General features: G+C 43.8%; 1 protein-coding gene across 4 annotated transcripts in view; it reads left to right on the top strand.

Annotated features, from left to right (window-relative positions):
• Positions 1 to 1,273: 1,273 nt before the first annotated feature.
• Positions 1,274 to 17,786, top strand: part of NUP214 (nucleoporin 214) — a 43,644-nt gene continuing 27,131 nt past the window's right edge. For all 4 annotated transcript variants that reach the window (XM_061476694.1, XM_061476692.1, XM_061476693.1 and 1 more), the window contains exons 1-18: positions 1,274 to 1,390; positions 2,696 to 2,891; positions 3,682 to 3,833; positions 4,101 to 4,305; positions 4,718 to 4,788; positions 5,123 to 5,186; positions 5,882 to 5,985; positions 6,590 to 6,696; positions 7,304 to 7,370; positions 7,940 to 8,063; positions 9,994 to 10,155; positions 11,222 to 11,678; positions 13,045 to 13,220; positions 13,880 to 13,971; positions 14,534 to 14,623; positions 14,966 to 15,115; positions 15,353 to 15,511; positions 17,647 to 17,750. In XM_061476694.1, the coding sequence (XP_061332678.1) occupies positions 1,349 to 1,390; positions 2,696 to 2,891; positions 3,682 to 3,833; positions 4,101 to 4,305; positions 4,718 to 4,788; positions 5,123 to 5,186; positions 5,882 to 5,985; positions 6,590 to 6,696; positions 7,304 to 7,370; positions 7,940 to 8,063; positions 9,994 to 10,155; positions 11,222 to 11,678; positions 13,045 to 13,220; positions 13,880 to 13,971; positions 14,534 to 14,623; positions 14,966 to 15,115; positions 15,353 to 15,511; positions 17,647 to 17,750 (2,522 nt within the window). In that variant the 5' untranslated portion in view covers positions 1,274 to 1,348. The remainder of the gene's footprint in view (positions 1,391 to 2,695; positions 2,892 to 3,681; positions 3,834 to 4,100; positions 4,306 to 4,717; positions 4,789 to 5,122; positions 5,187 to 5,881; positions 5,986 to 6,589; positions 6,697 to 7,303; positions 7,371 to 7,939; positions 8,064 to 9,993; positions 10,156 to 11,221; positions 11,679 to 13,044; positions 13,221 to 13,879; positions 13,972 to 14,533; positions 14,624 to 14,965; positions 15,116 to 15,352; positions 15,512 to 17,646; positions 17,751 to 17,786) is intronic.

Here is a 17,786-nt window from a genome sequence, read left to right as displayed (position 1 = left end):
ACTGTTTGCGTGAAAACCAAAGCTGTAACGGGACGGGAAAACGATGAGCAAAAGCAGCACCAGTCTACTTTAAGGACTGAAAATAAATCTTCTGAAGCTACACTGTGTGTCAGTGTATTTAGTTTAGCTCCTCTGAAGCTTCATCTGTATGACTGATTGCAGATTAAGTGTGCTGGTTTCCAAGTCTGTTAATATAAACCCTTAAATAGATCCTAGAGATAGGTTTGGGCTGTCTTGGTCTGATCTTTATCTGTAATAACTGAGTGCTGTGGAGTTTGTGTTAGGAAATGCAGAGGCTGCCTGCTAAAAGCTGCCTTTTCTTGATTTACTGAAGGGAGCAGGTGGTGGTGCTTGTTGAAGGAATAACTTGTTTATCAAGAGCCGACACTTGCAGTGCTCCTCTTGAAAGAGGTTTTGGGTTGTTATTTTTTTCATCCTCTCTGCTCTTGAAGCAATTGCCTGAGGTTCTTGTCTGATGTGAGCTATCGAAATGGAGACCAGGCTTCCTGGGGGGATAACTGTATATGCTTTTCCTATGTGTTCCTCAAAAGGACAGCACTGCCCTTAGATCAGAGCCTGCGTTTGCTTTCTGCTGCCTCTTAGCCTCTGGGACCGCACCTGCTTTATTGGATGTGTGTGTTAAAGCTGTTGTTGGGTTAGACAATAAAGGGAGCACATCCCACAAGGGAAACGGGGTTGTGGTTTGCCACAGTTCAGGTCATGCCCAAAGCCATCGCTGCCTTGTGTCTCTGTGGTCCTGGAGAAGAGAAGCACGAGAAGCACAACCCGATGGAGCTGGGAACAGCCTTTCAAACGTGCCCTTGTCTCTATAGGGCTAAACGCCAAGGTGATGCGCTGGCGCTGAGTGGGGCAGGGGGCAGCAAGGCGAAGCCCTGTTAAAGCCCGCACTGCTCCCATGGGTCCCAGAGCACCAACCGAATCCGCTCACAGCTTCCCAGCTCACCCCCCCGGAGGTGCCCAGGGACCACCCCGACCACCGCACCGGGCGCTCCCACCGCAGCCCCCGCTACCGGGAGCGGGATGTGCTTAGAGCTCCAACAAGGGCGGCGCACAAAGCACCGGAGCCCCTCACTGTGGGCTGAGGGAGGCGGCGGAGCAGCCCCCGCCCCTCGGGGGCCGGTCCCCTTTGGGGCCTCCGCGCCTGGGCACCAGCGTTCATCAAGCCCCGCTCCGCCTTCACCCTCCCGTCCCCGCCTGGCGCAGCGCGGCCGAGGCGGAGCCTGCTGGAGGACCGCGGAGCACGGAGAGCGCGGCCCGCCCGGAAGCGGAAGTGAGCGCAAGCGGCGGGGGATTCCCGGCTGTGGCAGAGCGGCGGGGACCGCGGGCCATGGGGGACGACATGGACGTGATCCCCGAGCGGGAGATGAAGGTGAGCGGCGGGGAGCGGGTTTGGCTTGGGGCCGCTGTGGGCCGTGAGGGGAAAGGGGGCTTGGGGAGGGCTCGGTTCTGCGCTGTGAGGGGTGGTGGGTTATGGGGTACATAGGGCTGCGTGGTGTTGGCTCGGGTCATGGCGGCCCCCTTTGAGGCGGCCCTGGGGGGGTTGTGTGGGGCGGAAGGGGGAAGAGTGCGGCGTGGGCGTTGTTGGGGAGGGTGTTGGTAACGGCTGCGGAGGGGAGAGGTGGAATGTGAGGGGTGGAGGAGCCTTTGGGGAGCGATGTGCTGAGTGCTGCCGCCAGCACGCCGTGTGCTGGGGATCCGCTTTGGGAAGAGGCGCCTGTGGCTGTCTGCTATGGGGCAGTGTAAACTGCAGGGTCGTGCCGGGCTCTGCCGTTGCTGTGTTGACCGGAATGTAGGAGCAGGGACATGGGGGTACGGATTCCTGAAGCCCACGCCGGTGTTTGTGTAGCTGGTTTCTGCTCAGGCACCTGCACAAACAAGGGAGTTGGGCTGTTTGTTTTGTGGAAGTTTATGAGTTCTGCAGCCTCCTCAGGCCGAAGGAATGTTCTTACTCAGTGCTTTAGCAGTAATCTGGAACACACAGCTCAAATGCTTGGTTTGAGTTACTGGCCTTAGACCCAGTGCTCTGTTCGGCAGCTGGCACCTTGGGAAGTGAGGCTCATTCCTAAGGGGATGCTCAGGTTTTGCATGATAATAGTGGAGCTGAGGTTTCTTAAGTCAGTTTGTGTTTTGGGAGGTTTTTATCTCCTCTCCCTTTTGCAAAGCGGCAGTGTAAATTATAAAGAGAAACAAATGCAAAGAATAACATTATACAAAGTAATTACTGGGATGGGTGGTAGGAATTACTGTGTCTGTTCAGTGTGTTATAAAGTACCCTAGCAAGCAAAGATGCATCTAAGCAGATGTGTGCTTTTGTTCAAGCATGGTGTGTTTCTGCTATGTTCCCTTCTCTTTCCTTTTCGTTCTGTACCCGTTGGCTAGTTTTGGTATGTTTTTGAGGAGGTAGATGTATTCAGCTCCAACAGGTTTTATGAACATAGGCAGGGGGTAGAAGAGAGATTCAGCGATTGGAAAAATGTGGTGTGATTTCTGCCTTTCTTAGATAAGGCAGAAAATGGGATGGGATGGTGAGAGACAGTGTGGATGTGGACTTGGCCTTGGCAGGTTTGGCAGCTCTTGTGGAGAGGATTTTCAGCTTGCTGTCTTACAGAAACTGAAGTAAACTATTCCTTTTCACCAGCATATGTACAACTACTTCCCGATTGTCTTGCCACAGGATTTTCAGTTCAGAGCACTGAAGAAGGTCAGGATCTTCGATGCCCCTGATGATCTTCCCAAAGAGCGCTCCAGTCTCCTTGCGGTGTCTAACAAATATGGGCTGGTCTTTGCTGGTGGAGGAACCAGCCTGCAGATCTTTCACACTAGAAATCTCCTCATGCAAAACCAGCTGGGAGAGGATCCCAATAAAATTGGTAAGGTGCACTTGGGTTTCATGGTCTTTGCAGAGACAGCTTTATGTGGTTTTCTATGATATGGAGCTCTTGGCTTCTGATACAGCCCTTGTCATGCTCTTAAGTGTGCTTGAAATTACCACATTTTCTTGTGCAGAAGGCAGGAACAATATTTGCTGCATTTCTAGCAGAGATGAAGTGCAGTTGTTGGGAACATGTCACCAGAATGCTCTGTGGTGACTCCTCTCCCAGTGTCATTCAGGTTTGGTCATCTGTGCTCAGTGCTGTACAATGAGGTTGCCTTTTTCCCTGTAGCCACATGTTGCTTTGGTGGCCAGTCTTTGAACCATGAACTTGTGCACGCATCAGGGATGTGAGTGAATGGAGGGGCAAAGTTCTCGCCCTGAGTTACCTGCCCTGGCTACATGGTTGTCCTCTAAGAGAGGAAGCAATCGCTGTTCCACCACCTAAGTTCTAAATACACCAAAGTGCAAAATGATTTTCATTGTCCTTAGTAACTGTACCATCTGAGGTATTCATGTGCATGCATAAGTAAACCCAAAAATCTGTCCACTTATTTTTCCTCCAACTTAGGAAGAAAAGTGGAATTTTCTCTTCTTTTTTTTTGGCAACTATTGAGACTGTTGGTGGAGATCAAGGGATTTGCTTTCACTTAGTTTTTCTAGACATTAACTTTGATGGTGGGTGATTTTTGCATTAACTTGTTCTAATGGTATTGTTTTTCAGGAAGACTTTTTGCTATTGAAATTTGTCCCCTTTATTTTATCTTTCTTTCCTTTTGTGTTTTAAGTGGAGAACGTTCAGAGTACTTCAGTTCCCATGAAGTTTCCAGTGCAGCACCTGGCTTTAAGCTGTGATAATCTCACGCTGTCTGTGTGTATGATGTCCAGTGAGATCGGTTCCTTCATTGCCTTTTTTGATGTCCGCACATTCTTAAACCAGGTAAAGTGTATGGAAAGTGGGTTGAGGTTTGGGGTTTGTTTTTGTTTTTCAGAATACAGCAAGAGGAGAGGCATAGCTTGGGTGGGATTTTCTGTCTCTGTGATATATCTTGTAAAGGAGTTGCTCAGTAAACTCAAAATATGCTGCTTATTTTTTTTATCCATCATTAATTTAAGAAAGATCAAAATGGTTTTGAATTATGAATCTGGGGGGAGCTTGACTTTGTGCTCAACTTCGACCATCTCATGTGTTTTTCTTTCCTAAAAGGCAAAACAGCAGAAGCGTGCATTTGCTTATCACAAACTGGCCAAGGACTCGGGAAGCACAGCAGTGGTCAATGACCTGAAGTGGAACCCAGCCAGTCCTGCCATGGTAGCCATCTGCCTGTCTGATGGCAGCATCTCTGTCCTGCAGGTCACAGACTCTGTGAAAGTGTATGCCACGCTGCCTTTCACTGTAGCTGTTACATCTGGTGAGTGGCAGCCTCTGATAGCGTGCAGAGTATCTGACACTGGACAGGAGAAGCAGACTGGTAGATGTAAAAAGAATCAAGCTGTTTGTCTCAGGAGGAGGTTTCTTAATGAAAAATCCTTCACAAAATGAAGGATTTAAACTCCCTGAGACTCAGAAAATATGTTGCAATGTGGCCACCTTTAGTTTGTGCTGTCTCAGGCTCAATTTATTTCCAAGGAAGCATGTTATAAGGGTCATTATCTGTTGGGTTTTGATCTGTGCAGTCTTGCTTTCTCTGTGACTGTTTAATTCAGATTAATTTTTTTTTTCCAGGGGAGAAAAACTGTGGTTTTAATTTGTTGGTTCTGCTTTTGTGAGGCCTTGTAACTCTCCAGTTCCTTAGAGCTAATGAAATTCTCTTTTTTGCTTAGTGTGTTGGAGCCCAAAGGGAAAACAACTGGCTGTAGGGAGACAAAATGGCACCGTGGTGCAATATCTGCCTGTAAGTATGGTTTGTAGTAAGGCCTTATGTCTGTTCATTACTTTGTAATATGCTTTATTTTCCTCGTGTCACAAGCTACAGAATTTAATCAGGTGGCACATGGTGTGAGCTATATGAAGCTGCTCAAGTGCTTCAGTAATTCAAGTGTCTTAGACCAATGATGGGTTTAGTTTAAGGTTTGCACCTTACACTGAGAAATCATGATTTCAGCGTGGCGCAAAGTGAATGTTAAAGAGTGGGTGCTCAAAACCAGTTCTCTGGGCTTTCTTCAAAGCTTGCAGTTGGCTTTGTTTGTTGGCTTATTCTTTGTATTTAAGCATGGTTTCATTTGCAGAATCTGCAGGAGAAGAAAGTGATCCCTTGTCCTCCTTTTTATGACTCGGACAACCCTGTTAAAGGTACATCTTGTTTTCTCTTTTCAAATATTTCTGCTCATTCAACCTCATGTTGGGTTTAGTTCTAGCAGCTGTATACTGCACTGGTTATATAATTACAGTGTGGGTTTTAAATACTTGGAAAAAATAATTATATGTTTTAGCTCTGGGTTGTGTTACAAAAATTACCAGTTGGCCAGGGTGCTTGTCTATTTCTGGAATGCTTTAAATACGCATATTAAAAGCTATTTTTTGCTCACTGGAGTGATAGACAATACTGTCACAAGCAGCCTCCATTTAGCAGGAAGGTTTCTGGATATATATCCCATTCTCGTGTCTCCTGTGAGTTTTATCCCATCATGTCTCTTCAATAAAATGTCAAAGCAGTAAGTTTAGAAAAACAAACACTTGGTATGGACATGCCAGAACATCAGCCATGTTTGGAAACACTGGCAGTGTCTGGCCTGTGATAAAAACAAGTAAATCAAATACATTCTTTGTTTGAAATTTCTGGGATTAAATAGGGCTGTTTTTTTTTCTTCCCCTAACAAGATTGATGTTCTCCAGACATACCACTGAAATTCTTTATCTTGGAAGTTATTCCTTGTTTGCTTGTTTTGTCATTTACTTTTCTCTGCTGTGCAGTGTTAAAATCAAGGTACAAGGAAGTATCATTCTGAAGTATTCCTGGCTGAGGTATTTGCTTCCTTCTCTTCCAGTTTTGGATGTGCTGTGGATTGGCACATATGTCTTTACTATTGTGTATGCAGCAGCTGATGGGACACTGGAAACACCTCCAGAAGTGGTCATAGCCATATTGCCTGTAAGTGCCAGAAAGTCACTAAAACAGGAGTGTTTGTTGGTTGTTCTTGACTTATTACAATGGCAAGTTGCTTTTATTAGTCACGTTAGTATTGTATAGACTTTGAGTTTGGTGCGACTGTAAATTATGGTTTTGGGGTTGGGGGGTTTGAGTGGAGGTAATAGTATCCACTTGAATGCCAATCAGTAACTTGTTCTCTGGTGAGATCAAGTTATGACAGGAATACTTCTATTATCTGAAGTAAACAGGTGGGAAGAAAACCTAGCCAAAATAAGAGACACACACACAAAAAATATGTATGAGGACTCTACATCACTTAGTTAAGGAGATTTTAAGGCTTGATGATATGCTTTTCCTTGGTATAAGGTTATTCATTACTGGGGAGGCAGGGGCTGTGAGATTTAAATTCCCTGGTAGCCTCTTTATTGTTCCTTTTGGAAGGAGGGTTTTGGTTTGTTTGCTTTGTTCTTTTTTAAGTGGTCTCATGATGCCTGTTCTCTCTTGAAGTATGTAGCAATTATTGGTGTACCCTGATGCAGTGGTATTTCTGGGAAAGTACTTGATTTCTGTGATGGAAGGTAAATTATCAATGTTTGCTTTGCAGAAAAAGGAAGAGAAGCGACCAGAGAAGTTTGTGAATTTCATGGAGCCTTGCTACGGGAGCTGCACAGAGAGACAGCATCATTACTTCCTCAACTATGTTGAGGAATGGTAAGTGGTAGGAATCATGGCAGAATCTTCCTGTTGTTTCTCATGTCTGAGTGGTCAGTGCTTCTCTGTATGTTATGTCCCTCCTTTTTGTGAAGTACATAATACCTGAGGGTGAGAGAAATTAACTGAAACTATTATCTTGTAAATGCTTTGTTAAAGTACAGCTAATTTCTCCTACATGCTTTATCTCAGTGCCAACATACTCATTTGTCTGGTGTTATCTTGTTATATGTTGGTTGAAGCACAACCTTTTGTCTTGCTTAACTGTGTGTGAAGCAGCTGTCCCTAACTTTTCAACTACTTAACTTGAACCATCATTACTTATGATGATAAAGTGTCAAGTCATTGGAAGGCAAAGGGATTCAGCCCCTGGTGGCTAGCTTTAAATAAAAAAAAACCAAAGCCCCATCAAAACAAAATAAATGTTCTATAGTGGTGTAACCAATCATGCCTCCCTTAGGAGGCAGTTAAAAACATCCAAAGATGTTTTCATCTCGGGAAGAAAAGTCAGTTTTATAGTCTCATAACGTAGTTTTTAATTCGTACAGATTATAATGTGGAGCTGGGGGCCTTGTTGGTTTTGACCTGTTTGTGTCTGTGCTTACAGGGATCTGGTCTTGGCAGCTTCAGCAGCTTCCACAGAAGTCAGCATTCTTGCCAGGCAAGGGGATCAGGTAATATTTTTTATTCCTCTTCCATTTGTGCCTATGCACCTCCTCTTTCTTGAAAATCTATGCAAGTATAACCTATATAAGCCCTGAAGTACAATGAAATGGTATTTTTTTAGGAACAAAACGAAAACGCTTTCTTTTTGCATCTGAGTTGTACTGAATCTCAGGATAAACAGAATTCTTAGTTGAACAAGAGGTCAGAGTGGCACAAAAGAGAAAGGTGAAACAGAAGCAGTATGTTGTGAACCAGGTACCAGAAGTCTGTTTTTCATGATTCACTTGGCATTCTCAAAATTTGATAAAGCTGACTATAATGAAGTGATTCATATGAGTTCATCAAGTTAAACACTAAAACTGTCTGACCTTAACTCTGGTGTGCAATGAGGTGTGAGAAGTCACACAGGAATCTGTGGAGGGCCCTGATACTTCTGGCATTTGTTAATCTGACAAATGTAAGTAGTTGCTCTGTAGCTTTTTTGCAGTCTTGTTTTTCAACTGTACTGGGCTGAAGTTCTGCAGAAGGCTGATCACAGGAAAGCAGCAGGCAAAATAATTATCTTTATTTTTTGCAGAACTGGGAATCATGGGTTTTGGAGGACTCCAGCAGAGCAGAACTTCCTGTGACAGATAAGAGCGATGATACTCTGCCTGTTGGTGTTGCTGTAGACTACACCAGTAACATGCCTATTGTGATCAGTAAGTCTTGTTAGTCTTTCCTGTGGAATAATCCAACCATAGCAATATATGAGATATTTTTGAGGGGGAGCCTGGAGATCTGGGTTCTGGGAGATTGTTCTGAAAGGGAGACCAACGTATGTCCTGCCTTTTTATATCAAACCCACAGCATGTGGGCTTAATTCTGTGTAAGGATTCAAGTGGTAAAGTGTTAAATACAGATCTTGAAAGCTTTCAGCAGCCTGGGATACTGCACTAACACAGCAACAAAGCACCCGAGTTATATCTGTGTTTCACAAAGCTGGGGTAACAGTGGGTTTAAAGCAGTTGTACTCCAACACCAGTGATTTCAGACTGCCTGCGAGGTTTCCTTTGTTCTTGTAGCTCATGTCATTTTGCAGAACCATTTTGTATGAAGCACATTTGCACTGATCTAAAGGAAAAGTGGGTTAGTTTCAAAGCCAGAAAAAGCTAAGATCATTGAGGTGGATCCATAGGTTTTCGCTCTGCATTAAAGCACAGAACCTATACTGACTGAACCCTGCTGTGCTCTACATCTAGTCCGTTGCATCGCTGCTGTAACCTCTGTGCTGCCTGAAGGCTCTTCAAAGCACCTTTGTCAGAGGTTGAAGCTGGAGGTACATCTGAACCATTGCATTGTACCTTAGTGAATTCTGAAAACTCTCTCTTGAAACTTAGAGACAGGTTGAAATAGAGATGCCTTCAGGCAGAGTGGAAGGTACTGCAGTCAGGAGTTCCTGAAGAGCACAGGAGGATGCCAGTTAACTGAGAACTTTACCTGAATGAAAACCTACGGTAGGGAATTGAGGTCAACCTTTGTACTTGAATGCCAAGTTGAATTTGAAGCATTTTCTTTGTTAGTCTGTACAATTATTGGATTAAGAAACTTGTCAGGACAGATATTTTAAAGCCCAGGTTGTGCTGCCCTAGGAGTTTTTAGAAAGGTTTTTGGAGAAGCTTTGCTAACGCATTGTCTGTGTTCTCAGAGTGAAGTCAGCTCAGGTTTTGGCTACACATTAATTGGCTTTGCACTTCACTGCAAGGTTGGATTGCAAAGAAACTCATTTGTCCTGGAGCTTGTTCCCATGTGGAAACTGGCCTTCCCTAGCATGCTTTTCGTGAAGAACCAATAGCTAGAGAAACATGGCCACCCACTGCACTGCCTAACAAAGCACTGTGATTACAGCAGATTTTTCCTGCATGCTGGATTTGTTGGGATATTTTGTTTAATTTAGCACAGTTAAACCATTACAGATTTTTTTATTTCTGTATTGCAGTATCTGTAATATATTCTATATAATATTACAGGTATTATTTATTTATTCATAGAAATATAGGAAATGATTTGGGGCCTTTAACTATGCTGAGGCTATTTGAACTGAAGATTCTTAGGCTCAAAGCTGCAGCTGCACGAAACACAGATATTTTATATCAGAGGTTCAGATCATCAGGGTGATTGCTTGATGTTGGCTTTCTTTAAAGTTAAAAAGCTGTGAGTCTCTCTGTACTTTATGTACATGAATATTAATGATGTGACTGGACCCAGTGGAATGTGGGGATTGCTGAAGGGCAGAGAGGATTGAAGGAGGGAGCAGCGTATAGGTGAAGAAAAAGGTGCTTCAAGATATGAAAAAGCTTGGCATTGGAATTCATGGGCGAAAGTTTGGTTTTGTCATTCAGGAGGTGGCATTTGATTGTCAAAATAACCCTTCATCTATGAATTTATGAATCACGAAGTCAGGAATAGGAAGGAGTAAAGAAGGGAAAAAGAGAATTGGGCATTCACAGAGAAGCAAGGGAACAAAGACGCAAGTGAAAGCAAGAAGGGCCGTATGTAAGAAATAAGGTGCTAAGCAAATCACCTGAAGGTGCCAGTAGGAGCAGAGCAGGAAAGTGTGGCTGCAGGACTTACATGTGTGATTTCTGGCAGGTGACGAGAAGACCCTTCCTCCAGCTCCAGTTCTGATCCTGCTCTCTACGGATGGTGTGCTCTGCCCGTTCTACATGATCAATCAAAACCCGGGGGTTAGATCACTGATTGTGACCCCAGAGCCATTGATGTTAGTAGGGGAGAGAGTTCCAAAGTCAGCAGGTAGGTGCTTCGGTGGGTTAGGAGAGCATTTGTCTTTGTAGATCTTTGTCATCTTCATTGGTAAGTTTGGTAGACAGACATGTATGTGGTCACAGAAAATATATTTCATTCTTTATAATGGTAATGGGGAGCAGTTCTTGGGTGTTTTGTGCTCCCAGGACTGTTCTGTGAATCAGTGTGAAATTACCTAGTCCTGTTCATTATTCAGGATGTTGAGTACTTTGCAGACTGTGCACGTAGACTCTGTTCTGCAATCAATCTTTGGAGAACAGGGCCAAAGCAATTCTAAGAGGCGCTTTGCCCAGCTTTGGGGTGTATGACTGGAACTGCAGCAGTGGCTGCAGGCTCTGCTTGGGGACAAGGATCAAGCACTGAGCATGATCTTTATGTTACGGAGGGGTGATGGTTGTCCTCTACATGTTTTGCTATAGGAAGCCATGGTATGAACTAAAGTTTTGGCTGCAGCAAAAGCTTATTTAAACAGCAGGTTTCTGCAGCACTGAAAATTCTGTTTGCAGGTGAGGAGTAGTAGTTTTATCTGAGTTATATATGTGCTGCTGTATGCACTGTGAAGTAGGCAGTTTCCTGTGCTGGGTTAGGCAGATAAGGTGATTGTTTTGCTTGTTTGCATGCATGCAGTAGTAATTGCAAACTGACCATTTTCTTCCCTAAACCCAAATTTGCTTCTCCTTCCTCAAACAGAATGCTTTTGTTTGGCAGCCTGCCTCTCTGCAGCACTGGCTGACTTGTGTGCTAACAGCCTGTTTTATATAAGGTGGCAGGAGAAGGGTGAAGCCTTTTCACAGGAAATTCCAGAAAACATTAATCTGGGCAGACAGTAGTATTGATTTTGAGTTGGACTTTGTGCAGTTTCTGTATCACTTATTCTGTTTTGGGGCTGGAAGCCTGGCTCTGCCATTTCTCTTCCTCAGTGTAACTGTCTGTCCAGCTAGTGAGGTGTGGTGCTGAGCTGTCCCCATCAGATAGCATTTGGCCTTACAATGCCTTCTGCCATTAGTCAGTGCAGCTGTATGAGTCTCTTCCTTTCCCATTTGTCTTTCTGCAGGAAGTACTGCCACAACTCCAACCACTCCTCCAACTTCTTCAAAGCCTGACACAGCACCAGGGGTTGCTCCTGCTGCGCCTGCCTCAAGTCAGGCTCCTGCAGCAGGTGGAGCAGCTGCTTTTTCCTTCATGCCTTCAACTGTGAAGATGCCCGGCTCTACAGGCAGTGATCCTCCACCTTACCCCTTTGCCGGTGAAGCCTCCAAGCAAGCCCCGACTCCCAGTCTGACTGGAGCAGCAACATTCTCTTTCTCCTCTGCTTCTCCTAAGTCATCCGTGACCCCTGCTGCTTCTGTAGCCACTACTACAACTACTGCCACCTCCTTTTCATTTGGATCCATGAACTTCAAACCAGCTGCAGAGAGCTCACCAGGGCCACCTCTCTCCACACCACCTGTTGCACAGAAGACCACTTTTGCCACTTCGGCTTCTTCAGTCAAAGTGAACCTCAATGAGAAGTAAATAGATGCAGTAGTTAATGCAGTGGTTGCATATTTGTTAAATTGCTCCAGGCACGGAGTGTGTGGTAGTTCTGAAGATGGTTTCTGGCTTTTTGCCTCACAGCTGTTTCCCATGCTTCCAAGAAAGCACTGAGGAAGCCTCTCTTTATCTGAGTCATAGGACTCTGGAAACCCTCCGTGCACACAGTGATAGAGGTTATGTTCAGGGGCAAAATAATAGTCAAGGGATAATGCAAAAAATTAGACTGACTGTTTGCCAAATTGTCAGAGACCTGTTTTTTTCAGGCATCAAACAGTAATTCCATGCCTTAGTTTGATGCAAATTATGTTTAAAGACTCCTGGAGAACACTGGGCTTTGCAATCCTTTATGTCTGGGCCTGGTTTAGTGTGGTGGTGATAGCACATGCTTCTTTGAGTGTTTGTTGAAGGTTCCTTACCCCTAATCTAAAGAGCAACTCGCAGAGCTGAGAGGAAGCTGTACCCGTAGCTGGCTGATTTCTACTCCCATGGTCAGTAGAGAAGGTGCCAGACCTGATTTTGTTCTTCAGTGGGTGCTTGTCACTGACCATAGGATCCGAAAACTTCAAAGCCTGTTCATGCCAACTGAAAGCAAACTAATCTTGATTACAGACTGTGCAGAATGAATTTGGGTGATGAGTGTTCACAGATCATATACCCACTCTTCCCTCCAGCTCCTGAGACTTGCTCTCTGTTTTCAGAAAGAATGGTTTAAAACACAGCTTTGCTAATTGGACTTGCTTTCTAGGGAGGGAAATTTCCATGTAAATGCATTGTAAGAAATTCCTGATGCTTTAAAGGATTATTTTTTTAATTAGGAAAATCTTAACTGCACCAGGATCTGATGGTGGCTCTTAATGGCTTTTTGAATTTTATATTTTGTGTATAAAGCAAATGATACGCTTGTGAATTGGCTGAATATTTAAATTGGCTGCCTTGAGGAGCTGAGTTTGCAGATGAATAGAAATTCATAGTTTGCAGGGTTTCTTTGAGCCTTGCTGCATGGATGACACTAAAGACAGCTCAGATTTGCTATAATTGGTGCTTTGGTGAAAAACTACGAGGTGCATTTTGAAGCAGGAGGGTACTTTTTGTGGCATTTAACTTTTGCTCACTGGGTGGGTCTATGGTAGCAGCCTTTGTGGTACCACATATTCAGAAATGATCCTGAATGGCTCCTTCCTGATATTACCAGAAGCTACACTTGTAATGCTGTATCTGGAGCTTGAATTTTTTGCTGATCCCAGAGGATGCCAACTCATTAGAACCTAGTGCCTCATTTTGGATGGAGGGAAACAGCCAGGACCAGTTCAGAGCTGAAAGATGTTCTGCTTTTCATTGCAGGTTCACTGCTGTAGACACCTCTTCTCCCACTAGCAGCAGTGGTCAGTGCACTTCCCCAATGTTTTCATTCTCCAGCACTTCAAAAACTGCTTCTGGAGCTCCTCTGAGCCAGTCCACCCCCCCTGCAGCTTCTCCCACCACACCACTGAAGGCTTCGACACCTGTGCCTGCTGCAGGTAGGATTCTGATGCATGTTGTTGGGCGTAATGCACTGTAAGCAATGTTCTGAAAGTTTTAGGACATAATGAGCTTTGTTTGGCTTCTTTCTTGTTTTTCCTGCTGCCCTTATTGATGCAGTGAACCTCCTGATCTGCACACTGTAACGATGGGATGGATTTAGTGCTGAAACAGAGAAGTTTGGCCATTCGCATTTGCTGCTCCCTAGAGAGCCAGATGTGAAATGAACATATTCAGCTGCTTAAGTTCATCCACAAGTTCTGGCACTTTCAGTGATCTGTAATGCAACTCTGATTAGGAATGTTTCTGAGCAGTCACACAAATCAGTGCCTTATCTTGCATCTTGATCAGAAATGAGTTTAAATTAGATCACACTTGTTTGTTAGCAGAATAATATTCAATCTCAGAGGATCCTGTGACCATATTGAGGGTCCTTCAGGAATGTTAGAGCCACATGCTGGAGAGTGACAATTGTTACTGTTAGCAGGGAAGTTGAATGGGATTAAAACAGCACCTAAGGAAGGTGTGTTCTTGCACTAGGGCCATACTACCGTTGCTTTTGGATTTGACAGTGGCTATTATAGCTTTGTGTGATCGCAGCCTTTTTTTCTCAAGCTTTGTATAAGTTCATAATTTACTGTTTCTCTTTAAATTCCAGTGTCACGTCCTGCTCAAAACATGCTTTCCACTTCTTCAGTACAGAAGACAGCCAAAATCACCCCTTCTGCAGCAAAGCCAAGCTCTACTCAGGTAATGGGAACTTGAGTGGACTCTTTAGAGGCTGAATGTTTTACATGTCCTGTGAGTCACTTAGAATTCATTGAACTGAACGACTGTCCTTAGGTCAAAGAATTAGCTGACTTTAGACATTAAAATAGTAGCAAATCTGTGGGACTAAATCCATGTTTTGTGCAGGTCTTTGGGAGCTGTGTTTTGGTGTATGTTGTCATAATCACAGTAACAGAAACTAATTCTTCTTGTTGGTATGGAAATGAGGTTTCACAGCTTTCCTAGCTAGTAAGCAGTCAAGAGTTGCCCTGACTGGCTATTAAGAGAGACATGGATATTAAAAGCAAAGCACTAATACAGAGCAGCCCACAAAGACTTTGTTTGCTTCCATAAAGCTTTAGCCATGTATCCCCAGGTAGCCTATGGTCCTACTTCAAATGTGAACATATCAGTCTTAGTCTGTGAAACTAGTCTGAATGGAGTTTCTAACATCAGGCCTCTTGATATTCTGAGCTCCCTGTTTCTAAGGATATATCCCTAATATTGTATTTTTTGTTTGTGTGGGTTTTTTTTTCTTTTTTAGGGCAAATCATCAGTCCCCAACACAGCTCTAGATAAACAGGCCCACCAGTGGAAGGATTCAGACCCTGTCATAGCAGGAATCAGAGAGGAGGTGAGATTTCCAACCAGTTCTCTTAATTTTGGAAGCTGTAAGACCACAGACGCTTCAGCTCACCTGTGATCTGGTGGTGTCTGTCAGTAGTTTAGGAATCAGAATGGCAATTTTTCCCAAGTTAATCAGCCTGGTTTGTAATTGCTGTTTGTGTGTCCTGTTCAGTCATCTTTAATTTCAGCCACTGTGCTGGAAAAATGGAGTCTTTTCCCTGTTAATGTTCAAGAATAATTTCTTGCTTTGGCTGCAAAACAGCCAGTGTTTACTGTGTGATGTCCAAGAGCTGTGACATTTGTTCTAGTCCCTGCAGTGTTTCAGTGGTTGCACTTACTTCCTCTGTAGATTGCACATTTTCAAAAGGAAATGGAGGAACTGAAGGCCCGGACTTCCAAAGTCTGTTTCCAGGTTGGTACGCCAGAGGAAATGAAGATGTTGCGAACTGAGTCGGATGATCTTCACACTTTCCTCTTGGAAATTAAGGAGACAACAGAGGTGAGCAGAGTATCTTCAAACTGTTTAGCTCCTCAGCAGTGACTGTTCCTCTCCTGATGTTCCTATTTGACCTGCTAGAGCTGAAATGATGTAGATGGAGCATCTGACTGTGCTGCTTTAATGTGGGGGTAACATCTGCGTTTGTGCTTTCAGGCAGACCCTTGCAGAAGCCCCTGTGCTAGAGATGGCAATTAAAAATAGTTACTTTGAACCTTGTTCCATCTGTTCCATTTGCAGTCACTTCATGGAGATATTTGTATTCTGAAGACAACCTTGCTGGAGGGATTTGCAGGGGTAGAAGAGGCTAGAGAGCAGAACAAGCGGAATCATAGCTCGGGCTATCTACACTTGCTCTATAAGAAACCTTTGGATCCCAAGAGTGAAGCACAGCTTCAGGTATGAAGTGTGTCAGCCAACTTCTAATCTAGAGTTTGAAATAAAATAAAACTGAGGCTTGTGTAAGTGCCCAGCAGTTTTGGTCTCCTGTAGATATTTATTGTTTCAGCAGGCCTAGTAAAAGTGGGATGAGCTTTGTTTTCCATGAGTTTGCAAGATATGCTGAAAATCCTCTCCTGAAGTTCCTCTGTGTTGTTGCTGTTTGCAGTGATGACTCAAAACTGATGAAAGGCAGTAGTTCACCTGAGATCCAAGTCTATTCTAAGCTTAGAATGTGACTCTTGACATCCTGTTCCTTCTCAGCCCGTAGTGTTTGCTCAGGGATTTCACTTAAATGAGTACTTTTTTTCCCCAACACTTTGTAGAAGAGTTCTTAGAATTATTTTTATCTTCAGCAAGTGCCTTGTGGAACAATTTGATGATTTATTATGACTTACAGAATTGTGTAGTTAATTTCATGGATGGCAGAACATAAAGCTAAATGATATTCTAAAAGCTGGGGCACAAAGGCAAATAACCAGCAGCACATAAAGAGGCTTTCAAAAGCATGAAAGAAACTAGGGGTGAAGCACTCTTGCAGCTCGTGATGAAAGGGCTATTTAACCCTAAGCAGAATAGAGTGAATGTGCCTTACAGATGATACTTGGTTTTGAGGGGAACTTACTAGTATATAAAAGATCTTTGACTAGCAGGCTGAAAACATAATTGAATGTCATCTTTATTACAGTAGGTATGAAGAGCTTGCACGCAGTTACTAGAAATCAGCCAATATGAAGTAATTTCTTTTAGGCCTGATCTCTAATCTTCACCTGGATTCTGTAGAGTGATTCTTAGTCTTAATTGTATGCCTGCTTTGATGTCCAGTATGTCTCTGTGACATTTCAAGCTTATGCTCATGACTTCAGTGAGGTGACAGCCTTGAAATTAGTGTTTTACTGATCTAGAGAGAGGATCATGAGGAAAGAGTAACAGTGAGAGAAGTGGAAGTGGATTGGAATGTATGGAGAGAGCTGTCAGGTCAACTTTTGGAAAGTGTAGGAGAAAGACGCCTCTAGTCTGACTCTTAAACCTTGTTCAGTCTACATCCCCATGCTCCTGGGTGATAAAAGCTCACTTAGTTAACTTCATGTATTGGTTTTCAGTGATCCTGGGGCTTTTCTGATGTCCAGCCATATTGATTTGCTGTCCTGAGAGTGACTGCTATATAACACTCCTAGTTGCTGGGGAGAGGAAACCTGTGCTTGGTAGTGTGTAACAGCCCACAGTAGGACTGGATTTGGTTACAGCTTGAGTATGTCACATTAGAATTTCATGCTCTATCTTGAGAACAGTTGCAGTGGAATTTTTCCCAAGCTGTGTTACTTGGCTGCTTCATCGTTGTATTTCAGCGAGCATTCTGTTGGGATGAGCTGAAACCAACTGCAGTTTCCATTTCCACTGTACGAGATCGGAGTTCAAGACATGTTCATGCCATGACAGGCTGGAGGGATGACAGTAATAAGACTGAACACTGGTTTTGTTTAGGGAGCAGGGCTTGTAGCCAGAGGTCTCTGGTTGAGTTGTGCAACTCTGTGGTCGTGGATAAGTCACTTTACTTTTTCTGTGCCCTTTTTTCTTTCCTACCTATAAAAATCAAGTTAATTCCTTGCCTTAATGTGGGAGTTATGAGCATTTGTGAGTATTTTCATGAATCATGGTCTGTGAATGCTGGTATCCTAGAGCCATGTGAATAGCCTGCAATGCTTTGAACACCTATAATTGTTGGAAGTTTCAACACTGTAAAATGGGAGCAAATGAATCATGTTCTGCGAATGAGATTTGAAATAAGGTTTGTTTTGTATAATGCCTGATGTTTGTAAAACCCTTTCTGCAAGGACCTGGCAACGTTTTGAAAACATTATGGAAAGTATTATTTCCAGCTGAGAGCTGGAATAAAATGTCCTGTGAGTGCTCCAGCCATTGATAAGTGGATTTTCACCATGTTGGGTTCTGTTGTGCTGGTAAAACTTTCCAGGCAGAAATATGGGAAAGTGCTGCATGGCTTGGGCCGGATGAGCTTAAAGAGTCTTCAACTTCTTCATCTGAAACTGAGATTTCTGAAGTGAATGAAAAGCTGACTTTGTTTTGCATGGTAGGAAATTCGGCGCTTGCACCAGTACGTGAAGTTTGCTGTTCAGGATGTGAATGATGTTCTGGATTTGGAGTGGGACCGGCACCTGGAACAGAAGAAAAAGCAGAAGTGAGTAACTGAAACTGGAATACAGAACAAGGAACT

The sequence above is a fragment of the Pezoporus flaviventris genome, unplaced genomic scaffold (assembly GCF_033815535.1).
Source record: "Pezoporus flaviventris isolate CSIRO_AGI_PZ_B2104156 unplaced genomic scaffold, CSIRO_AGI_Pfla_v1 ptg000097l, whole genome shotgun sequence".
In the NCBI taxonomy this organism is placed as follows: Eukaryota; Metazoa; Chordata; class Aves; order Psittaciformes; family Psittacidae; genus Pezoporus; species Pezoporus flaviventris.
The sequence above is the reverse complement of the archived record's forward strand: the minus strand, read 5'-3'. Positions and strand labels throughout refer to the sequence as shown.